Raw genomic sequence first — 11,860 nt, forward strand, 5'->3', positions numbered from 1 at the left:
AATAATAATAATAATAAATTATCACATTGTACAAGTTGTAATAGTGCTGTAAGTAGTGAGCAAGAAAATACAAATATATGTGGATTAAGTGTGAATGTGAGTTTTTGAGGCCTGCTCCGAGGCTCCTCACCTCTTTTTCTTGTTTTGAAACGCTGGCCTGTTAGCGTAGGCTTCTGTTGCCTTTGATTACTCATAAAAATACCCTGCAAAACAAAACAGGAAACAAGTTAGGACTAGAAAATACAACTCATAAATCGGTACTAATCACTGTTGCAAAAACCCGACGTTGCGACATTTTCGATGACTGACGGTTCAGATGATGTCGATTTAAAACGTGGAGGTTTTGCGAGACTGTGTCGTGCGTAAACCAACACAGATAAAAATAATCAACATCTGAACCGAAATGAAACTTTTAAGGTTGTAAGTATTCGGAAATATTTGCCCAAACGATCTGACAAAAGGACAACAAGGCTGACTAATGAGTTTATCTCGTTAAAGCTAACAGAAGTAGGACAACCCGAGCCAGTCTGTTAGCTTAAAACCACGCCGTCGTCTACGCAAACCGTCGTTTTATTTTTTCTTCCCCTTTCGGACACAAACTAACGCAATAAAAATATAAACATTGCTTGATCATGCAAAGAACAAAGTACCGAATAAACCCACCGAAATCCCCTTTTGGATTAAAACAGCCCGTGACAAAAGACAACAGTACAACTGGATTTTAGCATAAGCAGGTACCGGAAGAAGGAAATAGCATTACGTCAGCGCGCATGCGCATTAACACAATCCAGAAAGTGCGCAACAAGATAGGAAAAACTAAGAAATAATTGATAAAGTAGTGCGTAGTTCATCTGTTTTTCTTGAAAAATAAATTATGCGAAATGAACTCGAAATGCCATAACATTTTATTCTGAATAAAGTGTCACAAACATAGAAAGAAAAGCATGTGGCAAAGAAAATAATAAAAAAAAAGAAGTGTTTCAGTCCTGCATGTTAGAAGTCAGCATCATTAAAATGTTGTCAGCAAGTCGTTGCGATCTTGAATTAAGACACAGGAGGGGGACATTGTGCTGCCGGGTGGATGATGCGTCTGTCCATACGGGATGAAGGGGAAACTTTAATGATGCGTTGTCATTCACCTCGTAAATCTGAGTGTTCACTGAAATCTGTAAGTTTGATAATGGGAGTTAAAACACATGTTATAGGCATAACATAATAAAATAAATATCTGAAAATATTTTTAAAATAAGCTACAGAGGAATAAGCCACATGTAGTCTGTAATAGAGCCTAAAACAACTACAAAAATTACTCTAAAGTGCTCAGGAAGTATTACATAGCAATCATTATACCAGGAAATAAAATGTGTAACTTGTCTCCCAGGGGAACAGCTTTTGCTTTCTAATTTGTGTAAAGCAGAGTCCAGGTTTAAAACAGTTCCTCATTTTGTTTGATAACAGTTTTAATTCCAAGAAACATTTTCTAGATCAGTAGTTCCCAAGGTTGTGAGTCATGAAACAGCACATGGGGGGTCTTCAGATGATCTCCAGAACACATTCACCATGTTTTTCACAAAAAAAGAAAACAAGTGGTCCTAAATGAATACACGTATTATTCGGTGAATGTTGTGATTGTCTGTGTTGTCTGTGCTCGTTGTTTGACAAGGTTTTAGCAACGTTTATTAAAGTTTTATGAGCCACTTTTATTTTATGGGTTGTATAAATCAGAAATAAGAACCACGTCACTGAGAACGACAACTAGTTAGAAAGTTGCGGGTGTTTCGGAGAAACAGACGTTTATTTTCTAAACATGATGTCCCAGTGGCTTTCAAAGCCCAAAACACATTACGGCAAAAGGCTGGTTCACCCCAAAGATCCGGTGCCCCGGCACAAACAGAGCAATGTTGTATATGCTGTTAAGTGCCAGGAAGACTGCGACCAGTTATACATCGGGGAAACAAAGCAGCCACTGTTCAAAATAATGTCCCAACACAGACGAGCTACATCTAATGGCCAGAACTCTGCAGTTTTCACTCATTTACAGGCCAGCGGTCACTCTTTCAGAGATGAGGATGTTCTCATTCTTGATAGAGAGGAACGTTGGTTTGAGAGAAGAGTAAAAGAAGCCATTTTTGTGAAGAAAGACCGTCCGTCATTAAACAGAGGTGGAGGCCTCCGTTTTCAGTTGTCCCCCTCCTACAGCGCTGCTATAGCCAGTATCACTCCACCCCTGTTAACAATAGGTGTTAATTAGGTGTCAACAATAGCCATGTGATGTGAGTATCAGTCACAWGGAGGCAGTGCTTAAAAGCCTGAATTTTGCCTGAAACTCTCAGACTGAAGAAGTCTCTTGGAGGAGAGACGAAACGTTTCATTAGAGAAGAACCCGTCCAGAAGACCTATGCAATTTTTTTTTCTTTTTGATTTTTCACCTGGATTACTGAGATGCATCAGGAAGACAACTAGTTAGAAAAAAAAACCGGTGTCCTATGGAAGCTTTTGTTTCTGAAATAAATACCAAACATATAGTCAGATGTGCCACATAGGCCTATAAAGACAGCAACGCGTTTTTGTGTATTTATGGGTTGTGTTCAATTMCTGTATCTGAGCAGGGCCTTTTGGCCCCGCCCCCACTTTTGTAAGCATAATCTCTATCCATGCCCAAGTTTATGAATTGATACTTCCATCAAAGTAAACACTTATCTTTCACACACAATGCTCATACATAATGCTTATATATTTGCAGGGAAAAAAATCCCAAATATTAGCTACTACATGGACAGGACAAGAAACGCTTATGTCCGACAACGCGCGAACGCATCACCAGCACCCCCTCCCTCCCTCTTTGCGCTCTGGAGGTGATTAAGGGACTCAGGACTAGCCCAGAGACGCCAGTCCAGCCACTCCCTACGCCCGGCAGCCTCTGAGCTCTCAAACCCAGCCGGAGCTCCATTCAAAGTACACGAGATCCGGATGAGAGCCTCGTCCGAGCCTCATCCAGCGCAGCAGACCCGAGTTTAAAGCGAACACAGCCGGGGAAGAGGGCTTCAGGAACCGCTCCAGAGTTGGACAGTCTCCCCCCCGGGTTTCACAAACTCTTGTCCGCGAAGTGGATTTGGGACAAGGAGGCGCAAGTCTTTACAGAGGAGAAAGAGGCAAGTCGGTTGTGTTTTGTGACTTAGTTATAATGTTAAAATTACTTACCCCCTCCCAGCTTAGTTAGAATGATGCGTTCACGGTAACTTTTCAGAACTTTTCATTGTGTGGAGTCGCGTCTCATTCATTYCATGTCAGTAGAATAAAGGTTTGGACTAACCTTATTTCATTATTTTAAGAAAATATGTGTTAACTATTAAAAAAACAGCTAGGTTTGACCTAAACAGCGCGGTTTGTAGTTTTGTCCTGATCCAAATTAAGGTTCGTGAACGCTAATTGCCAACATCTGTGAGCGAGGGAAGGCGAGTCAAACAGCTGCAGACCCAGAAACTCAGGACTGCAGCTCAACTTTTTATCCCATTCAGTTTGTTTTCACAACACACGTTCTTATTTTAGCTTCATAAGAACAGTGATGGCTATGCAGTTTGTGTGATATTTTTGTAAGAGGGGCAATAGAAAAAGCATGTGTCCATAATGGATTACATTGTTTAATTTGTACACTAAGAGCTGTGAGTGGAGGGTCACACTACAYAGACAAATGCACCTAGTTCGTTTAAATCAGTGGTTCCCAAACTTTTTATCTTCTGACCCACAAAATATCCATGGCAAAAACTTGTGWCCCCAAATATTACTGGTCTGAGTACACRAACTTCRTTAATAACCCTAAAAACACAGGMTTTTTGACAATCTAAACAGCTTGTACACAAATATAAATACTTATTWATAGTTATTTTGTGTTTTTGTAATATTTATAGGGAAAATATTGCATCAGCAATTATTTTATTACACTTTAAATTGATTTCTGGGGATTATCCAAGGTGCTTCATGACCCATAATTGGGTCCCAAGCCCAACTTTGGGAACCAAAGTGCAGTGGTTCCCAAACTTTTCAGCTTTTGACCCACAAAATAACAGTAGCAGAGATCTGTGCCCCCAACTATTTTTGGATGATAAACATATGTATCAGGTCAACAAAACATGGGCATAGTAACAATATTTTTTATACTACAGTTATCCATTTTAAATACACTAACCTCACTCCTTTGTAACAACTAAGGCAAAAAATGTAATTRATTCAGAAAATCTTTTCAGGTCCCGACCCCAACTTTGGGAAACAACTGATTTAAATGATAAACTGACTAAAAGTGGCTCCAATCCATCAGTTTTCAAGAGCGCAGGCTGCTGGCTGGAATAAATCACACATAAGGACCGCATGAATCAAACTATTTACCTCTCTGAGGAGAAACAAACTCCAACGTTTGCCCATGACGGATTGAACTGATGGATAATCTTGTGGGATCCAGTCTGAAAGTTTTTATAAGATGCAGATTTGAGAGAGGAAATTGTTAGAAACAAAATTACAGTATGCTGCAGTTTTTCACTGTAAGGGAAATGTCTTCAGATTTACTGTTTTTCCATGCAGGCTGCTGGAATTTAGTCACAAGAGAATTGGATGGTACACTTTAGATATTGAAGGCATACCATTCCTTGAAGGAATGCATACCGCCCATTTGCTTCTATTACAGCAGTGCATCATCTTAAAATAAATTTAGTTGTATTAATTTCTGTCAAACTTTCTGTAAGACCTTTTGCACAGTCTAATAACTGAGTGAGCTCTCAAGAACTGTTTGGTTTAAAAAGAAAAAAAATCTTGTTAAAGTTGAGTCTCGGCGATGGCCACATTAAATTGTATCTCAATATCTGAGAAATGGGCTGAGTTGTAGCCATTTTGCAAAGGTGGGTTTGCTGTGGTAGCCATTTTGAATGGGGCATTTCCAGAAGCTAAGCAGGTGTAGACGTACATCCAAGTTTCATTAAAATGTTTAAGGTAAGGGATGCACGATATATCGGCATTAATATCGGTATCGGACGATATTGTTCATTTTTTAGAATATCTGTATCGGTCCGATATGTAAAACTGGGCCGATATTAACATCCAATATTGATTTCCCACTGTTTAGCTTTGTGTTTCTGTTTTGGGAGGGGAGCTGGTTGTTTGAACGGCATCTGTTTGATCATGAAAGTGATATTGATGCTGCGTAGCCAGGAATAACTGAAGTAGGGAGCCATGTCAGAGGTCTGGTCGTTTATTTGCGGTATCAAAAAATAACCCAAGTGTGTGTKTGCRTATTTGTATAATATAATTTGTGTGTTTGTACAATATCAGTAAATATTGGTTATCGGCCATAATAGCAGTAATTATATCGGATATCGATATCGGCTGAAATTTTCATATCAGTGCATCCCTAGTTTAAGGTTTGAGAAATTTTGTGGACATTACAGACGCAAATGGCAGAGATGAGAAGTTTTCTTCTTTTGTGGTTTTCCGTAAATATGTTCCGCCTCTTTTGGCCAGCTTCAAGGCACAGTGTATAGGATTTGTTTTCAGCGACATCTATTGGTTGAGTGGTTGAATCATCCCCCCTGCTCCCAAACGCAAAGGAGTTGCTATGGTGTCTCTCAGGTGTCAAAAACCTTTGATAATTCCAACCGCAATGTCTACCAGCAGCTTCAGGTCTAGTGATGTTTCAAGTGGTAAGATTGAGCTTTAATAAGAAAAATCATCCCAGCTACAATGACAGACAACAAATATTACATTTATAGTATTACAACTAAAACCGTTTTTGACGCCGCCACCGAAGTTTGTCCTTCATGAGCCTTCGTAGACAATATGGCGGCTGCCTGTAGTAGCGACCCGCGACCATGGATATATAAACAGCTTTTTATAAGGTAAAAATAATAAAACAAGGTCTTTGTCTGCAATGATTAGACATGTTTTTTGTTATTGTCATTAGTGATTATCTCAATTTCTGCTTTTTGAATTGACAAAATCCTACACACTGTGCCTTTCAGTGTAAGAAACCAGATGGGAACTTTATTACCTGCACTGATCAAACAAACGGTGATGTAAGGCGACTGTGAAAAGTAAGCTTTCAGAGCTGTGGTAGAGAGAGAGAGACTCCTGGAAAAAAGTAACAAGCATTTAGCTCAGCTGGAATAAGGGCAGCATGTGGGACTGTTGGCCAGTACTTCGACTCAGTGGGAGCTTTTTAGGCAGCATGCAGGGAGCAGCCACAGTATTTTTCAACGTGCCAAAAACCCCCATCAGGAGCGCCGTGGGGTGACATGTTGTGGTCTAAAGCAGGGTGTATGGCGGATCAAAGTCCCTCTATCAATGCCATGGTGATGAATGGTGTTTGCACTTGTCTGTCTGTGTAGCGAAGCGTGTGGCTTGTGTTGGGCCTGCGTCAACACAGACAAAGCCTTCCTGAAAGCCTGGAAGCATCAGCGGTCCTCTCGGTGATCCCAGTTCAGTAACTCATCCATATTATGATGCATCAAACGTCCTGCCTCYCTCAGCCTGTTTTCTACAAGAAAAAAAATAAAAAGACTCTTAAGTTAACTGTCTTTAAAAACTTTTCACTGTGCAGTATAACCCTGAACATTTTCCACCCATTCAGCTTAATGGCTTCTGCTTCACTTCCTTYGTGTCCCTATGGAGCCGCAGTAATAACAATGTACGTTCAGCTATTTTTCTCCTTGCCTTGTCGACTCCTGTGCAGCTGCTTTTTCCATTCACTTCCATAGATCTGAGTCATGATGCTGTTTAAATGGCTCTTAGGCAGAGGGCACTCGTACCCCCTGTTCTTCTTTTTTTATATGTTCATTTATTAGCATGAACAGCAAGGAAAAAGGGAAAAAAATAAGGAAACTTTACTGCTTTGAAAATCACAGAAAAAGGATTTATATGGATGCAGTTAGAGAGGACAGGGAGGTAGTCGGAGTGAGGCCAGAGGATACAAACCTGTGAGATGGAGAATTGACTCTGCAACGTGACCCCTGAAGGGGCAATAGCTAAAAGGATAAAACTGTTCTGAATATGATTTGGGCAGTATTGGCAAGAAAAAAAAATCACAATTAATTGCGGTATTTAGCTGATAATGATTAATATGTATTAATTACTCTTAATCCCCTGGAGTCCATGGACATGTGCATGCCCTAGTCGCATGACCAATTTAAATCACTTTAATGGGAAAGATTTGCTCTCTGTAAAAATCTGTTCCAAATTGTGTCAAAAGTGCAGACTTCAGGCTATATATTAATTTTTAAACTGTTGATAGATCAAGTAAAACCTGAGCCTTGATGAATAGATTACAGAACTGTTTTTTTTTATGTTTTTCATATTTAAAGCAGAGAGGAGCACTGAGCAGACAGTCTGCCTGGTGTCATTAACCAGTTGTTGTGTCCTTGGGCAAGACAACCCGCCTTGCCTACTGATGGTTGTCAGAGGGTCTGGTGGCGCCGGTGCATGGCAGCCTTGCTTCTGTCAGTGTGCTCCAGGGCAGCTGTGGCTACAATGTAGCTTACCATCATCGGCGTGTGAATGTGTGTGTGAACGTCTAAGTGGAAAGCACTTTGGGGTCCGGAGGGACTTGATAAAGCGATAAGTTCAGTCCATTTACCATTAATCGTATTAATCGTCAAGTGCCAAAAAATAATTAAAGTTTTTCTGAAGATTAATTGCACACGATACAATTTTCCCCAACCTTAATGATTTGAACATAAAACTCTAACATTTATTAGAACAACTAAATGCTCTCACAAGGGTGGAAATTGTTTTTTTTAACAAGTGCTTATGTTTGTGTGTGTGTAAACTTCAGCCAGCAGATTTGTGTTTTTACATCTCTAATCTTGAAGTGACACTGCTGACTGAACAGCTAAATAAATACAAAAGTGACTTATGTGGTTAATGGCAACATTATGCAGTTGTCTAAATCAACTTTAGGTAATTGACTCCTGCAGCACTGAGGTCACTTCTAGGGCTTTCYGGTTCTGGTATAACCAGTGCGACGGTTGTGTTCACAACCTTGGCACAAAATCAAGCTGCTCATACAGTATCCGATTAGTTGGTACCTTTGTACCATGACCTTCAGTGTTCTGTGAGGTGTTTTGCAGCTGGAATCAAAGTCATGTCAAAGTCTAAGTCATGGTTCTCAACTGGAAGACATTGGAATGCTCCCTCCGGGTTGTTGGGGATGAGTCTTTGCTTCAAGAGTTCAAGTATCTGGGCGTTTTGTTTACAAGTAGAGAARAGTGAAGCGCAAAAGTTGTCTTAAACATTTCATAGACTCAAACTGTTTTGTTAAGCCAAGACTGATTGGTTTAGATCAAGTTTTATTGACTGACTTTATACCAAAACCAATGCTGTACTGTGGTATAGCCACCTAATAGATTTGCCCTTCTATGCTGCCAAGGACTCAGAGCAGTAAAGTTCTGAATTGAAGGTTTGTCTTGTTCTGTGAGGTAAATCTTGGGAGGAGCCTGCTTTTCCCAAAATGAACTCTGAAATCATAGAGTGAAGGTGTGTTAGGTTATGTTTTCACAATAGAAACCTGCCTGAAGGCAAATTCTAGGTGACTTATCACAGTTAGTGTTACAAAGGTACAAAGGAGTAGTGTGTTGTGTTCACTGACAATTGAGAAAACATATTACCCAATGACTAATGGCTCATTTGTTGTTCCTGTTAATCAGTGCTCAGAGATGTCTTTTAAATAAACGTGATTTTGAACATCTTCAGTACCCCACCCTCCAACTCCACCCCACCCAAGCAAAGCACACTCAAACAGTACTGAAAGAAGCTGGCTGAGCTGGTGTGACTGTCACTAAAGCATGTAGCTCATTAGTTCACTCATTGGAAATTAAAAATGTACAAATAAGTTCAATAATTGTATTTATGATGATGATGGACACAACTATTCATGGTTGAGATGACTTCTTTAGGTTTATTATTCTTTTAACACCAGGTATTGACTTGTGTTTTTCAGATCCATTTATCTCTGCACTTTGAGCTGCTTGGTAAATAAAGACCAGAGTTTGTTTGGGTTACAGATTCATGTTTAACCCGTCCGGATGCTTGTGCAGTACAAAAACATGGTTAAAGGCTTAGCAATACTCACAGAAGATGTCGCCTATTACCCTTCATCACAGTTTTAGCCTAAGATAATCTTATGTTGAGAAATGACACAGTTGTAGCTGTTTTGGTTAAACCCTGAAAATAAGTGTCACATTCAGAGTATTCACTGTGAATTACACTTGGTAGCAGCAACATGTTTTAGCTCAATATCAGGTCAACTGACTAAATTATAGTTAATTTTGTGTTTTCTAAGACCAGCTGGCTGTAATGGCATTCTTAAATGCGTTGGTTTCAAACATTAATTATAGATGTAAATCTAGTGATTATTACTTCCTGAAAGTTGAAATTAAATCCTCCTTGTGGTTTACTAAATATTTTGCTAATGGACATGCAGGTTTTTTTTAACACCATAGTGTGTCACATTGTTGATTTATAATAAGATGTTTTTTTTCCCTCATCTACCCGTATGTGGTTTTTAGTTTTTCTGTTGTTAAAGGTAGTGCAGCTGTTTGTTGCATGACCTGTTTCACCTGTTCCCCCATGTTTGCCTTGTATGTCTTCTTGAATGGGTGTTTCTTAACTGCCCCCTCCCCCCTTCCCTGAATGTACAGCACCTTGTGAATTTATTTTTGTGAAAGGCACTATATAAATAAAACTTTACTTTACATAYGTGCATGCAACCGTAAACAAATGTTGTTGTTAGTCTTGTTACCAGATTTTTATCCTTCACAGAAAGTTGGTCTAAAAAACGTGCARATGTTCACTCTGCACACTTCATATWTTTTGAACAAATGCTGCCATTTAAGAGCTGTCATCAAATAAAAGGTGTTCCAAGCAAAGCAAACCTTTTCGGTTCTGAGTGCACCTGTGAGTGGAGCACCCATCAGTTTGTGTGCCAGCCTTGTGTCTGTCTGCTGAAACCTCTGCCCCGGCCCTTTTGCACAGCCACATGTGCCACCGCTCCATTCTACATGATTTTAATCTCCGATGCTGGCAGCTGCTGGGATGTTGTGACTCTTCTGTTGCAYGACAAGGCCACACTGATTTGCGGGGATTTTTTCCCCCGTATTCTTACGTAGAATAATGGATTTTTAATATCACTTGTTTGCACGTCGGCTGCGCTGTTTTCCTCAAACACCCGCTCCCAGTGACGACAATCACTTCATTGTCTCTCAGCGCAGCTCTTRCAGCTGCTTTGTCTCCAAACGCATGCTTGATTTGTCATCGCAATRAAGAATATTGACTATTTTAAATGGCCGTACTTTGAATTTGATTAAGCACGTACATACAAACAAGCGTCAGCTGGTCCTTTTTTAAATGTGAGTGCTTGCACAGTTTTGGACCTTGGTTATAAATTTCTTACTAGCTAAAGGACGGGAGGAATAAAATGGCCACAAGCCTCATTAATATTATATGTATATTTAATGTGTTTTTATTGATGTTTTCCTYATGACGTTATCTGGATTGGAAATCTAGGTCAGAGGCAGGAAGTGATGTGTGTCTCTTAATATTACTGTGACATATTGAAATCCCAGGTCCAGTTCAGCCTTTAGACACTAGTCTCATGTTTTTTTATTTTTCTGTTGAGCGGCATATAAACAGTCCTTTTTATTAATGGTATTTATGAATCAATTTATAAGTCAGATCCTATGAAATGGACAAAGTATAGATCAGTACAGTAACTGGCAGTGACCTTGTTCTCACATGTTGTGTGATTCACGGAGGGGGAAGTGGAATACCAGMAGGAATTTGTTAAATGAATAATGATGCACAGTTAATCCAGAAGAGTCTGGTTTGAAATAAAAATTGAGGAAGAACCTTTTGAATTATGTTCATTTGCARGTTAATGTGCTTGGTAAAGTTACATGATCTTGATGAACTATCTTTCTGGCAGCTCAAAGTTTAACCTAATATAATGCATTTTTTTTATTTTAGTTTTTTTGTTATTAAAACATGAAGTAAGCGTTTAATTTGCCCAAACTAAATGCTGTGTAAATTACAGCCATCTGCTGCACACGGGCTCTGTGTTAGAGCTTGGAAAGAACATTCAAATAAGGTGACRCATAAACCCTGATGAAGACCCTTTTGACCCCCTCAAGTCATCTTTCATCAGTGACTCATGAGCATTACATCTGAGATTTATTTCATATCAAATTCATTTTTTATTAGAGATAAATCTTACTAAAAAGCAGCAGTGTTAGTATTGACAGGCCATTGTCCTCATCTCTTTATTTTATTTATTTTTTGTAGTAGGAATAATTTTAATAATGGCTATCATTTTTCCRTTTTGGATGCAGCTCAACTTTTAGCAAAAGGGAGCTACTATCATTAATGGGGTTGTGCGTATGGCTGCCTGGGGGGCGGCTTCCTCTAAATCTGGAGTAGTAGGTTAWAGAGGGGAATGATGGTGTCCAGGATGCAGACAGATGTAGAACTTTTTTTTTTTTTTGTTTGGAACGAAGGAGGGAGTTGGGAGACATTTATAAGCCGTGTTCTCCCCCAGGTTGGTCAGTAGCTTCAGCATCTGTTTCCACTGAGGGGCTGTTGGCTTTGTTTCTAAAACACTTATTTTTTGTCTGAAATTGTACTCATCACCCTAATTTCCATCAGAATTGACAGATCTGCTCCAGGTTAACAGTCAGTAAATTTGTCTACATTYACAAACATTAAAATATTAGCATCTTTTAGAAAGACGTTAATAATCACTAGTTTAGTTCAGCTACACTAGTGCACTGCAAAAACTGTCCACCTAACCAAGTTTTAAAGTCTCATATCCAGCCAAAAAGTCTTTTTT

The 11,860-nt window shown here is 39.4% G+C and overlaps 2 protein-coding genes across 2 annotated transcripts in view; one reads left to right on the forward strand and one right to left on the reverse strand.

The window, feature by feature from the left end:
- The window catches only part of LOC106523154 (basic leucine zipper and W2 domain-containing protein 1-A), a 10,261-nt gene extending 9,494 nt beyond the window's left edge, over positions 1-767 (reverse strand). The window contains exons 1-2 of the mRNA XM_014016495.1: positions 664-767; positions 131-203 (exon numbers count right to left, since the gene is read on the reverse strand). Coding sequence (XP_013871949.1) covers positions 131-194 — 64 coding nt within the window. The 5' untranslated portion in view covers positions 195-203; positions 664-767. The remainder of the gene's footprint in view (positions 1-130; positions 204-663) is intronic.
- A 2,158-nt stretch (positions 768-2,925) lies between these two features.
- The window catches only part of myo1b (myosin IB), a gene marked incomplete in the record, with an annotated part of 57,483 nt that continues 48,548 nt past the window's right edge, over positions 2,926-11,860 (forward strand). The window contains 1 exon segment of the mRNA XM_014016496.1: positions 2,926-3,152.

This window comes from Austrofundulus limnaeus, unplaced genomic scaffold (genome assembly GCF_001266775.1).
Source record: "Austrofundulus limnaeus strain Quisiro unplaced genomic scaffold, Austrofundulus_limnaeus-1.0 Scaffold146, whole genome shotgun sequence".
Taxonomy (NCBI): Eukaryota; Metazoa; Chordata; class Actinopteri; order Cyprinodontiformes; family Rivulidae; genus Austrofundulus; species Austrofundulus limnaeus.